The following is a 13,943-nucleotide window of genomic DNA, read 5'->3' as shown; positions in this document are numbered from 1 at the left end:
TTTCCTTGTTTTTGAAAGAAAAGCTTTTTTCTTGTCCATTTAAAATAACATCAAATTCATCAGCAATACATTGTAGACATTGTTATTAATGTTGTAAATCACTATTGTAGTTGCAAACGGCTGATTTTTTATGGAATATCTACATAGGCGTACAGAGGCCCATTATCAGCAACGATCACTCCTGTGTTCCAATGGCACGTTGTGTTAGCTAATCCAAGTGATCATTTTAAAAGGCTAATTGATCATTAGAAAACCCTTTTGCAATTATGTTAGCACAGCTGAAAACGGTTGTTCTGATTGAAGAAGCAACAAAACTGGCCTTCTTTAGACTAGCTGAGTATCTGGAGCATCAGCATTTGTGGGTTCGATTACAGACTCAAAATGGCCAGAAACAAAGAACTTTCTTCTGAAACMCATCAGTCTATTCTTGTTCTGAGAAATGAAGGCTATTCCATGTAAGAAATTGCCAAGAAACTGAAGATCTCGTACAACGCTGTGTACTACTCCCTTCACAGWACAGCYCAAACTGGCTCTAAACAGAATAGAAAGAGGAGTGGGAGGCCCCGGTGCACAACTGAGCAAGAGGACAAGTACAAAATGTGCTTTCCTTTCAAAAAKAAGGACATTTCTATGTGACCCCAAACTTTTGAACGGTAGTGTATGTCTGTGGGTGAGAATCCTCTGTCATGTTATTTTGTCAACAGTTACTGTTATATCGTGATTGAGAGACAGTGAGTGTGCACTGTACCCTCAATATTGTGAGTCAACAATACAAAGAACAAAATAAATGTTCCTCTGTGAGGTCCTTGACACACTGACTGATTTCCCTTTGTGATGTTATCTTTAAGGTAAAGAGAACATCACATCACATACAAAACAATTACCTCTACAAATCATGTCAAGCACTGATGGTTTCTAATGGATACATCTCTTGGCTGAGTAAGACAGGTCAAATAGGAGCCTCCTACAGACTCTGCCAGAGAAAACTCCCATCATCCCACCTTCCACTACCACCAGTACACAAACAGAGGGCGCCAGTGAACAGCTTGTGCTAGCAGGCTCACACAAATCTCAGCTTGGCTTGGTCTGCCACCTGCAGCCCTCAGCAGAAACATACCAACCAAGCCATTCAGAGACGGACTGATAGAAAGACTAGATTATTATAGCCTGGGCAGCTATAGCCATGCATAAGAAATAACATACTGTACATCTTAGAGAAGACAAGGACATGATTAGAAACACATCACATTTATTTTATTTTATTTCACCTTTATTTAACAAGGCAAGTCAGTTAAGAACAAATTCTTACTTACAATGACGGCCTACCAGAAGGCATAAGGCCTCCTGCGGGGACGGGGGTCTGGMATTGAAAACAATAAATATATATGTCGGCTGGAGGTAATGGCTGGAGCGGAATAYGTGGAATGGTAGTAAATACATCAAACCCATGCGTTTGATGCTACTCCATTTGCTCTGTTCCACCCATTATTATGAGCTGTCCTCCKCTCAGCAGCCTCCACTGGTGTGCAGGTTGTCTGATCTGATCTGTAGTGATGTTATGCTCTTGGTTTTGGTCCGTGACCTTTGACCTTTGGATGTGATACYAGTAATAGATGTGGGTTGACTAATGATGGTTGTATAGTGACAGATAGARGGCTACGGATTARCATTTTAGATGTACCTTAAAATGAACATTTAGATTGGCCAAACAGCATGTTCTCCTACCGCACAGTATGAGATTGGGTGGATTATATTTGTTATAATGAAGTAGACTGTGATTGTGAATTTGAGAGCTTCACTGTTCATGACTGTGCAGTTATTTAAAGCCAGAGTAGTGTGTTACACTGCTGAGGCCAGGTAAGAGGCATGCCGCTGCCTCCAAACTGGCCCTGCTGAACAATGAAGAGACGAAGGAATGATAGAAGAGGTGACATTTGTGAATCATCTGTCCAAACAATACACAGGGAATGTAGCACGCAGAGGGGAGAGAAGACAAAAAGAGAGAGAGAAGATAGGGAAAAAGGAAGAAAATGAAGTAGGGAAAGACACAATACAACAGGGTGTGGGATGAGAAAAGAGAGAGGGAGACCTGCATGTGACGGTGTGTGTGAGCCGAGGCCACACCTTTTCCCCAGGATTAGCCCTAGCTCTGGCTTCAGTGGTGCAGTGGAGAAACATGGAGCAGAATATTACTGGCAGGCATCCTGCACAGCCTGCAAGCAAATGTGTGTGTGTGACTCTGCATATTACATCACACACCCTCGTTATTGCCGTTCTCAGCATAAATTAAACGCAGATGTTCCCAAATATATGAGTCTATTAATATGAATGTACAATTCTTCCTGAATTCCATTAGGCGTTTGGAGCAGGCTTGCTTAAGGTACAAACAAAAGAAAAAMATATGAAAGGACATCCTGTCGCTCCTATTCTCTTTTCCGTCCCCTCTCCTCTGTCTTTGCTGCACTGCAGGGAATTGTTCATCTCTCTTCCTGAGACATCCCTACAGCACTACTAACTATAGGCAGGCAAAGTTAAGAAACTCAGTATTACTGGGACGCTATCGGAACAACAGTGTTTGAATATGGCTTATAACGCAGTATTAGTAATTGGCCCTGTGGAGTCCCAGAGAACCAGTATTCTGACTCCCAGAGTAGTGTTATCTATCAACAGCTCAGAGAGTGGACTGGGGAAATGGAATCACACGATAATGCTGTACCATACACTTTCAGCTAAGACAGGATAAAAGGTACAACATTAAAAATTAAACTACATACACAGCCCCTTTATGAGATATGTCATCTCAGTGTGACACACACGTAATCTGTAAAACAAACAAGTGAAAAACAGTCCTTAATCAGAATCCTTATCCCAGCCACCCAACATAGAGGTGGGCTCTATGTAATCTCCTGCTCTCAGGGAGTAGGTGATTAAACAGGAGCATAACGAGAATCAATCCCCTCAACTGGTTCAGTCTGCCTCTAAAAGCACTTACAAAGAGTTTGAGAAAATATTATTAAGGATTAGTATACCACACTTTTCATGAGAGCCTGCTGTAATATGGTGATACAAGACACTCTGCCATCTGTGAAAATGGCAGAGAGAAAAGAAAGAAAGCAAATGTGAGAGAGTGAGAGAGCATGTGAAAGAGAGAGAGAAAAGTAGAGAGAAGAGAGAGAGAGAGAGAGAGAGAAGAGAGAGAGAGAGAGGAGAGAGAGAGAGAAGAGAGAGAGAGAGAGAGAGAGAGAAGAGAGAGAAGAGAGAGAGAGAGAGAGGAGAGAGAGAGAGAGAGAACAGAGAGAGGAGAGAGACAGAGAGAGAGAGACAGAGAGAGAACAGAGAGAGAGAGACAGAGAGAGGGGAGCAGGGCTCTAGCCAGAACGTGTCTCCCTGAAGTTGTGGTATCGCTCTCAGTGCAGCAGTGAGCGTGAATCCTCCTGCCTTCCACACATAATGCAGGTGGGATTGCTCCAGGGCTCCGGCCGGAGGACCCAGGAGCCTCTAATCCATGTATCTGRCTCTGCCAGATGGGCCAGGCGGAACCACAGGCTTGACCCATTTACAGCTGGACTCATCCATGTCCTCTGTCAAGGACTCATGCACAACTGACCCGTGGGACGGCATTACAGAAACATGCTATCATTTCCTATCCTCAGTGAGAACCACAACACACAGTCAGAGTTGAGCTCCGAGGCACAGTGGCATAAAATATACGCAATGCAGTCGCTGGACAAACACTGCAGGATGTACGGGCCGAATGCGTGAGATATGCTGAAGTGATGCATTGATGTCAATGGGAGGTGTACATGTACGTTTGAGATACACAAGCATCAGATGTTATGCAATGAGAGCCAAAATGATCTCTGCCCAGAGAGACTGTGGAGAAATGGCTACACAAGCTGTGACGGACACAGACCAAACACAGAGAGTGCAAAGAAAGGTTAACATGATAGCATGGAGGTTAACTTGTGAGTTAAACAGGCAGGCAGGACCGTCTGTGACCGTCTCTACGCACAGGCCCATCCACAGGGGCCATGCACAGAGACAGATAATGGGCACGTGAGAGCATAGCAATGATTCTATGATGATTAACCTACATGATTAACTGACCCACTGACATTGAGATTATACTATACTTTAGATGAACAGGTTAATAACAATAAAAACCCTACATTCATATTAATCCTAATTACACTAGTTAAATGTGAGATTCCAATTGAAGCTGTTCGACAGATATGTGTAAAGAGTATCACTAGCATAATGAGCCTCAGCGAACCACAGTCTTTCACCACCCTAGTTCATAATACCCCAGCTAAAGAAATGACACACATCAGAGCTCATTGGAGATCAATGGGAGTGTGAGGTTATGATGTTTTTCCCATTTATCTGGAACTGAACTGATTAAAGTTCATTTCAGTGAAGTTGTGTAACATATAATCTCCAATATCATCTTAAAGCCTATATAAATGTTGCAAGTATGGAAAGGCTGAGCTTTTGATGATCTGTGTTTGAGGAACATCAGTAAACCAGAAGGGCGAGGAACGCYGATGTGTGGCTCGGTGGTGTTGAAATAGGACAATACACGACTTCAGTGTATACTGTATGTCGCTGTCCACTCCGGTGGTGCTGAAATAGGCCTATGCTATAGAGTTGAAAGTGTGCCTTCGTGCTTCAGAAAACAAAGGAAAGGAAGGGTCCGCAGCAACATCAACGGGAAAAAATTATGAGAATGGCTTATCAAGAAAAAGTTCCAAAAAGTCTAATTTGAGGTTAAAAAAAGAGTTGGAGCACTCGACAAAAAAAGGCAGAGATTAATTGATTTTTGTTCATTTTAATCAATTGTACAGGACACGYAAAGATGACTGACGTTTCGACCTGTACTGTACCTCAGGGCCACGTTCAGTATCCAAACGTTGTTGAATGTTGTAGATAGAAATCCCATGAATAGAGCCAACATGATTCCTTGTTCTTTACATCGGAGAGGCATCTTTGTTGTACATTACATATTTCCATTTGAATGTTGCAAAATGTTGGGTCATACTGAACGCAAYGCAGTACTGATGCTGCTTTCCACACCAGTGGTGCTGAAATAGGCCTATATTTTACCACAGTACAGATGCTGCTTTCCACACATGTGGTGCTGAAATAGGCATGCAGTACTGATGCTGTTTTCCACTGTCGTGGTGCTGAAGCACGGATTCTGCTGTCCAGCTCGGTGGCTCTGGGATAGGCCTATACTCGACTTCCGTAGGCTACAGACGCTACGTTTGAGGAAGCAGCATTCGCTGTTGTGAAATTTGACTTCAATTCACAATTGAAGAAAATGTCAATGTCAATTGATCATCCAACAATAACATTTTGATAAAACCCAAAGCCATGAACAGTGAATTAATAAAACAGAGTAACAGACCCAGTACAACTTGTGAATAGTWAAAAAGGCTCACGTTTATCTAAACTCAATGACAAAAAAAAGCTTTATTCAAAGTTATCCTTACCTTCTCTGTGTTAGGGAGAGTTCGCGTCCTCTGACAAGTGTCCCCTCCATTAATACTGACCAGCTCACCATCAGCAGGTGGAAACGGCGCTGGTGTGTCGGAGCTAAAACACACGTCATACTGCTGGGTAGATTTGGAGTAAGACCAGCTCCCGTCAGGGTGCGTGGTGATCATTGGGACGCTGTACCTGCTGAAACTGCCGTCTGACCTGTGGCATTTTACAGCTATTAAACTGATGAGGATCAGTATAAATATCACTGATACTGACACAATGGCGATGAGCAGATACAGATTTAAATCTGAGAAACTCTCCTCCTTCACAGACAGCTGTCTGAAAGTTGTTTGCGTGTCACCTGTACTTTCAACGACCACAACATCAATAGACACAGTGGCAGACAGGGAAGGTTCTCCACAATCAGACACCAGAATGATCAACAGGTGAGTTTTTAAGTCATTGTCACTCATTCGTCTCTTAGTCCGTATTTCTCCATTGCTGGTTCCTATTCTGAAGAGATTGGTCCCCTTTGGTTCAGATATGTYATAAGAAAGCAGCGCATMATATCCAGAGTCGGCGTCTACAGCCCTGATCTTGGCCACAAAGTATCCRGCTTCAGCAGAATAYGGAATGTTCTCAGAATTAACGGKGCCGTGGTCAGAATAMGGCGGGAGAATCACAGGACTGTTGTCATTCTCATCCAGGATAAAAACGTTGACAGTGACGTTGCTGCTTAGTGGAGGAACACCAGAGTCTGTGGCCTGAACGTGGAACTCAAACGTTTTAAACTCCTCGTAGTTAAATGACTGCAAGCTGTATAGTTCACCAGTTAGAGAATTTAAGTTTACAAACGAAAATAAATGTGCGTCATTGCGTCCCGATAGTGCGTAAGTAAGTTTAGAGTTTTCATCGATGTCAGGGTCATTCGCTGTCACGCTGCCAACACGAACCCCCACTGGACTGTTCTCCTTGATATACACGTTCATWATGGGCTCTGGAAAGCTTGGCGCGTTGTCATTCACATCAGAAATGTGTACAGTAATAACACTAGTGCTGGAGAGAGGTGAGGTCCCCTCATCTGTGGCTTTAATAGTTACATTATAAAGAGATGCACTCTCTCTGTCCAGAGGCCCGTCTACAACTAAAGAGTAATAGTTTTTATAAGACGACTGTAATTTAAAAGGAACATCTCCGATTACTTCGGACTTGATGAGTCCATTTTTCCCACCGTCTTTGTCACGGACATTTATTGACGCAACAACTGTTCCTTTCTTAGCATTCTCCTTCAATGCGACAGGGGGTGACGTCACTATTATCTCTGGGGAATTGTCATTCACATCAAGTATTTCAATTATGACTTTGCAATAGGCACTCCTTCGTGGATTACCTTTGTCTTTTGCTTGTACACGGATTTCAAACGCGGGGTTTTCCTCGTGATCCAAACGCCCTTTAACTGTTAATTCACCAGTATGCTGGTTGAGTTGAAAGACATGTTGTGGGCCCATTTCTCCTTTCCCAGTGAATGAGTATTCGATTTCACCGTTCACCCCCTCGTCTAAGTCTGTTGCGTTTAAAGTTAGAATTAAAGTTCCAAATGCAGCATTTTCTGACACCTGCACTTTATAGAGAGGTTTGGAGAAAATCGGAGTATTATCGTTGGCATCTATTACGTGAATTACTATCTGTTGAGTTCCGGATCGTGGAGGTTTTCCTCCATCAACAGCAGTCAGTACAAGCTTTATCACATCCTGTTTCTCTCGGTCTAAAGCTTTCTGTAGTATTAACTCAGAAGACACACTCTGCTCGCTGCCGCTTTGTACATCTAGAGAGAAGTGTTCGTTTAGACTCAGTTTGTAGGTTTTCACAGAGTTACTTCCAACATCCGAATCACTGGCYAACGGTAAAGGAAATCTGTCCCCTGGAAAGGCGGATTCAGTCATATTGACAACATGAATGCGCTCCGCAAACGATGGCGGGTTGTCATTTATGTCCACAARGTTTACTTCAATACGATGGATATGCATAGGATTATTCAATATCGCCTCAACATCAATGGAGCATTTAACTGASTTTGAGCAGACGGCTTCCCGGTCAATTCTCTCATAGACAAAAAGATTACCTGTCTTCACGTCGACATCAAAATACCTCCTTTCGGATCCCGTTACAATGTGAATCTTTCTCGAAACCAGTTCTCTCAAATTTAGATTTAGGTCTTTAGCGATATTTCCAACAAATGTGCCTTTACCTGCTTCCTCTGAGACGGAATACACGAACTGTCCAGAACACAATCCCCATGAACAAAGCAGCAGAAGATATTCTATCCAAACACGTCTTCTGTGGTCACACAGGCCCATCGTTGTACAAGTAATGCTTATTGCAACAATACTCAAAGGGAAAAAATGAACATAGCCTAATGCTGGCTCTGCTAGTCCGTGCTAGTACAACCAAAGTGATTCGGACAAACTATATTTTCCCTCTCCTGTCAAAACAAACCACTGGTTTCAACTCGATTCCTTTTTTAGTATTCACTAGAGGAGGAGTCCAGCATTATTCCTCCTATTAATAATTGTCATGGTCAACAGCGACATCCTGTGTTTTCTGTATGTATAGGATACAGCATAAATACTATTGACAAAACGAGTCTGCTATGTGTCAATTACACCACCGTGACTCTTAACAAACCAATTCGGCCAAATCTACCTTTTAAAGAGTACTATTTCAAGTAAAAGGATAAAACCATAACAAGAACGCATCTTCGAACTATAAAAAAGCTGGGATGGTCATGCGTAATTACGCATGAGTATCCAAAACGATTAAGAGTTCTGCGACATTGCAAACATGACCAAGTACATAATGTAGAGTGAGAGACTTGCTAGCACATGACATTATTGGACGAATGGCTTACGAAACTACCCCTGTCAGTAATGAGACTGCTGATAATAATTTACATAAATGATGCAACTGCATTTGCATGTKTATACTGGTTGTTACTTCTACAATAAACAACACCAACAACTATACTATTTTGACAGGTTAAAAAAGAACACGGAACAACCGTAATTTAGTAAACATGTTAGTATGAATGAGTCTGACAAAAACCAAAGCAATTAATCGTATGTCGCAGTTCATAGAGCAGAATTGAAACGCTAAACACCTCAGCATTTAAAGCTGGATTTGACCTAACCTAAACATACCCAAGTTGTACTCTCTCGTCAAGTTAGAAGGGATTCAAATTAAGAAGAATGTGTAGAATATACATGCAAAATGATAACAATTTGTCAGTAAAAAAAAATACATCTAAACTCAATGACAAAAGAAAAATCTTATGAAAAGTTGTCCTTACCTTCTCACTGTTTGGCATAGTTTGTCCTTTGAAAAGTATCTCTTCCATTAATACTGGCCACATCTGCCCACATCCGCATCCTCAGTCACTGGGAGAAAAATCGCTCTCCCGCAGCAGCGTTTTCGTAAACATTTAATGCCAGTGAATTTACCAAGAAAGAAGGTTCATTATCATTTATATCCAGTATTTCAACGTGAAAAATGTTCAGATGATTGTGCGTAATGGCCTGCACTTCAGATTGTTCTCACACAGCTCCTCGCGGTCGATTCTCTCATTCACAAATAGGACGCCAGTGTTTAGGTTCACAACATAATACAATCTGAAACATATGGGACTCAAGTTCCTGAAAATTGAGGTTGAGGTCCRTGGCTATATTCCCAACAACGGMTCTCTTGTTCACCTCATCMGAGACAGAATAGACAAAGAAGCAGCAGAATCCGAATCCAACAATATCCACGATGCACGGAAAGGCCCATGCATAGGCCTTCTGTGAGTTGATTACAGTAGATTCATAATATTGCTAACATCGCGTTGTATAAGACAAATCTCTAGTGTACCACGGTTGTTTCTACACACATGCCTATCTAAAGTGGATCCCCTGACTCTACCTTCAGCAGTGGGAGTTAGGGGAGGAATTGAGCCCCACATAGTTGTCAGCTGAATATACGGTCTACAGCGACACCAAGTGCTCTTACTGCGCTCTTAGAAAATAACACAGCCGTATCTGAGTTATTCACGATGTTAGAATCTAACATGAGGGGTGTCTACACAACAAACAAATAAACWAATAAGCAAATTGATCCAATGAACAACACTTTCTTCCAAAATGTATCTTCTCGCTTAGCCCAACGTGCCAAACAGCAGATGACCAGCATGGCTAGACATGCTATGGTGTACACAGACTGGTTTTTTATTTATTTAACCAGGAAGGGCTCATTGAGATTTGAAATCTCTTTTTCAAGAGCGTCCTGGCCAAGATAGGCAGCGCCAAGTCATCAAACAATTATAGACAGACAACATGAAAAACTACAGGTAATCTAGTAAAAAAAAACATAGAATTCACAGGAGTATAAGACAATCATAAAACAGTCAATTAAAAACATTGACAGCTTAAGGAATCAGCATCAAAATCCTTCATCAATAATTTAAAAAACCCAATCGGGACAAGTTCTTCCAGTTTAAAAGTATTTTGTAAGGCCTTCCAAGCCGATGGCGCAGAGTACATGAAAGCCTTTTTTTTATTTTACCAAATTCAGTTCGGACATTTGGAACCGTTAGGAGGATCAAGTCCTGCGAACGAAGAGAGTACCCACCACATTTATGAAGAATAAAAATGGCCAAATAAAATGGTGGTAACCCAAAATGGCTTTGTAAATATAAGTATACTGGTGACTGAGCCTACGAGTGACTAGAGAAGGCCAGCCAACCCTGCTATATAAATAGTTGCTTTTGCAGTTTAAAATAAATCTGAATGCTCCATTGTTGCTTCTACAATAAACAACTGAACTACTATATTTCGACAGGTTGGTATATGTATATAATAGAGGAGACTATTAATAACAATGCATCAATTTAATCGAGAAAACATGTAAGCAGGAATGAGACTGACACTAACCAAAGCAGCCGTATGTCGCTGTCCATTGTGCTGAACAGAGACGCCTAACAGCGTACCGTATTGATTTTGAGCTTCTTTTTAGCTAACCAAAACCGCACCAATACCATTTGAACTGTCTTAGTAGTAAAAATGGATTTAAATTCGTGCGATAGATTTTTTTTAACATATTTAAGAAAATATTTACAAAGTGCAAGCAACATAATAGTAATATTTCAGTGGGAAATAAACGACAACGCAATGGAAAAAAAGCCAAATGAATAGTTGCCCTTACCTTCTCTGTGTTAGGGAGAGTTCGCGTCCTCTGACAAGTGTCCCCTCCATTAATACTGACCAGCTCACCATCAGCAGGTGGAAACGGCGCTGGTGTGTCGGYGCTAAAACACACGTCATACTGCTGGGTAGATTTGGAGTAAGACCAGCTCCCGTCAGGGTGCGTGGTGATCATTGGGACGCTGTACCTGCTGAAACTGCCGTCTGACCTGTGGCATTTTACAGCTATTAAACTGATGAGGATCAGTATAAATATCACTGATACTGACACAATGGCGATGAGCAGATACAGATTTAAATCTGAGAAACTCTTCTRCTTCACAGGCAGCTGTCTGAAAGTTGTTTGCGTGTCACCTGTACTTTCAACGACCACAACATCAATAGACACAGTGGCAGACAGGGAAGGTTCTCCATTATCAGACACCAGAATGACCAACAGGTGAGTTTTTAAGTCATTGTCACTCATTCGTCTCTTAGTCCGTATTTCTCCATTGCTGGTTCCTATTCTGAAGAGATTGGTCCCCTTTGGTTCAGAMATGTGATAAGAAAGCAGCGCATGATATCCAGAGTCGGCGTCTACAGCCCTGATCTTGGCCACAAAGTATCCTGCTTCAGCAGAATAGGGAATGTTCTCAGAATTAACGGCGCCGTGGTCAGAATATGGCGGGAGAATCACAGGACTGTTGTCATTCTCATCCAGGATAAAAAGGTTGACAGTGACGTTGCTGCTTAGTGGAGGAACACCAGAGTCTGTGGCCTGAACGTGGAACTGAAATGTTTTCACTTCTTCGAAATTAAATGACTGTATGCTATAAATCTCACCAGTTAATGAGTTTATGTTTATCATTGTAGACAAGGGTTTGCCATTATTGCCTTCTAAAAACGAATAAGACATCTGAGTGTTTTCATTCATGTCTGGATCATGGGCAGTCAAGCTGGCAATAAGCCCTCCAACGGGACTATTTTCCTTTAGATAAACATTAAATATAGGTTCTGAAAAGCGAGGCGCGTTGTCATTCACATCAGCGACGTAAACAGAAATGACACTGTTACTGGAGAGAGGTGGGATGCCTTCATCTGTAGCTATAACGGTCACATTGTACTGGGAAGTAGTCTCTCTATCTAGAGATCCATCTACCACTAACGAATAATAGTTCTTATACGAGGACAGCAATTTGAATGGAACAGAGTCTACTATTTTACAGTGTACTTTTCCATTTACACCCCCGTCTTTATCAGATACTGTTATTAGACCAACTGCTGTACCTGATTTTGCATCCTCTCTGACTGCATTCATCATTGAAGTTACTGAGATTTCTGGAGCATTGTCATTGACATCAATCACTTCTACCAAGACTTTACAATGCGTTGTGCGAGGACTAGCACTCCTGTCTTTGGCCTGTACATGCAGCTCAAACGCAGCATTCTCCTCGCGATCAATGGTTCCTTTAACTGTGATTTCACCAGTCACTTTGTTCATTTGAAATGCGTCCAATGTTTTTTCCTTTCCGTGGCTTATCAAAGAATAAACGATTTCCCCATTTACACCTGAGTCCACATCGGTTGCGTTCAGTTTTATTAAATGTGTGCCAATTGGTATGTTCTCTGCTATACGTACTTTGTACAATTGTTTGCTGAAGACTGGACTATTATCGTTCACATCTATCACATTCACTATTATCTGTAATGTCCCGGATCTGGCAGGTGTTCCTCCATCAACAGCAGTCAGTAACAACTGGATCACAGCCTGTTTCTCTCGGTCTAAAGCTTTCTGTAACACTAACTCAGCAGACACGCTCTGCTCGCCACCGCTCTGTACATCCAAAGAGAAATGTTCATTCGGGCTCAACTTGTATGTTTTCACTGTATTACTCCCTATATCAGCATCGTCAGCGCTAGGCAGGGGATATCTTTCGCCTTGAAATGTGGATTCGGTTATATTCAAAGTATGAACATTTATTGGGAATGAAGGTCCGTTATCATTTATATCTAACACATTGATCTCTAAACGATACATGTTGAGGGGGTTCTGTGCAATGATCTCCAGGTTTAGAGAACATTTCTCACTGGTCATACAGAGTTCCTCTCGGTCGATTTTTTCCTTCACAAACAGAGCCCCGGTCTTTAAATTCATATCAAAATACTTCTTGTTAGAGCCGGAAACAATCTGAAACATATGAGACTCCAGTTCCTGAACATTGAGATTGAGATCCTTGGATATATTCCCAACAACGGTTCCCTTGTTCACCTCCTCTGAGACAGAGTAGATCATCTGTCCAGAAGAAAAATCCCATACGCAAAGAAGCAGTACAACCGGAATCCAGCGATATCCACAATGCACGGAATGGCCCATCGTTAAATCCACTGTTCACCCGACGCTTCTACTGTTCTAAGAGCAGACATATATTTCAGAAAACAACCACATCTTATGCCGTCGCGGAAGGGCTGTCGTTTCAAATGGAATCTGACTGTGTGTTATTCTGACAAAAGCCTACACAACACTGATAGCCACAGAAGGAGGGMCCCTAGAACGAAATCAAGGTTTCATATCCACGGTCTACAGCGACACCCTGCGTTTTGCTTACTAAACGGCCATGACACTGCTCAATGAGGAAAAAAAACGTATTACCTATGCGTCATATGTTAGCCCGAAATAAAACAGTTTAATAGCAAATAAGTAAACCATATGTTTTGAAATAATATATAATCGTTTTCATCTAGTACGTTGACAATTGTTTATGTGGTCCCTGATCTCGGAGGCTTTCCTCCATCAATAGCAGTCAGTACGCGCTTGATCGCAGCATGTTTCTCTCAGTCTAACGTTTTCTGTAACACTAACTCTACTGATGGACCACGATCCGCCTCAGTACGCACGTCTAGTGTGAAAAGGGCATTTGGGGAGAGTTTATATGACTCGGTAGATTTGCTCCCTTACTCCTGCAGGCAGAGGACATTTAACTTCTGGTGCAGTTAGCCCAGCAATCCGAAAAGTCTGCGATTTCACATGAAAATGTGGTGCGTTGTCGTTCATGTCCAGTATAATTACTTCAACATTGTACATTCGTAAAGAATTAATAACAATAACCTCCAAGCTTTCAGTGCAAACAAGGTTGTTAAAGACAACGCTTGAAGAAACCCCCAGTGTTTAAATGTACTTCAAAATGTTTCTTAAATGTTCCCGTTTCTATCTGGATCCTGCGTGCCTCCAGTTCAGTCACTTTCAGATTT

The 13,943-nt window shown here is 41.9% G+C and overlaps 2 protein-coding genes across 2 annotated transcripts in view; both read right to left on the bottom strand.

Moving 5' to 3' along the window:
• The window catches only part of LOC111950711 (protocadherin alpha-C2-like), a 33,389-nt gene extending 25,404 nt beyond the window's left edge, over positions 1–7,985 (bottom strand). The window contains exon 1 of the mRNA XM_023968524.2: positions 5,493–7,985. Within this exon, the coding sequence (XP_023824292.1) occupies positions 5,493–7,841 (2,349 nt within the window). The 5' untranslated portion in view covers positions 7,842–7,985. The remainder of the gene's footprint in view (positions 1–5,492) is intronic.
• Positions 7,986–9,034: 1,049 nt separating this feature from the next.
• On the bottom strand, positions 9,035–13,178 carry LOC111950946 (protocadherin alpha-2-like). Its single transcript, XM_023968902.1, has 2 exons — positions 10,717–13,178; positions 9,035–9,100 (listed from the first exon to the last, which is right to left on the bottom strand). Exons 1-2 carry the CDS (start codon positions 13,066–13,068, stop codon positions 9,035–9,037), a joined length of 2,418 nt encoding a protein of 805 aa, XP_023824670.1. The 5' UTR covers positions 13,069–13,178.
• Positions 13,179–13,943: the final 765 nt, after the last annotated feature.

Source organism: Salvelinus sp. IW2-2015, linkage group LG23 (genome assembly GCF_002910315.2).
Source record: "Salvelinus sp. IW2-2015 linkage group LG23, ASM291031v2, whole genome shotgun sequence".
Lineage (NCBI taxonomy): Eukaryota > Metazoa > Chordata > Actinopteri > Salmoniformes > Salmonidae > Salvelinus > Salvelinus sp. IW2-2015.
Note: the sequence above shows the minus strand (reverse complement) of the source record. Positions and strands in the feature narration are given on the sequence as shown.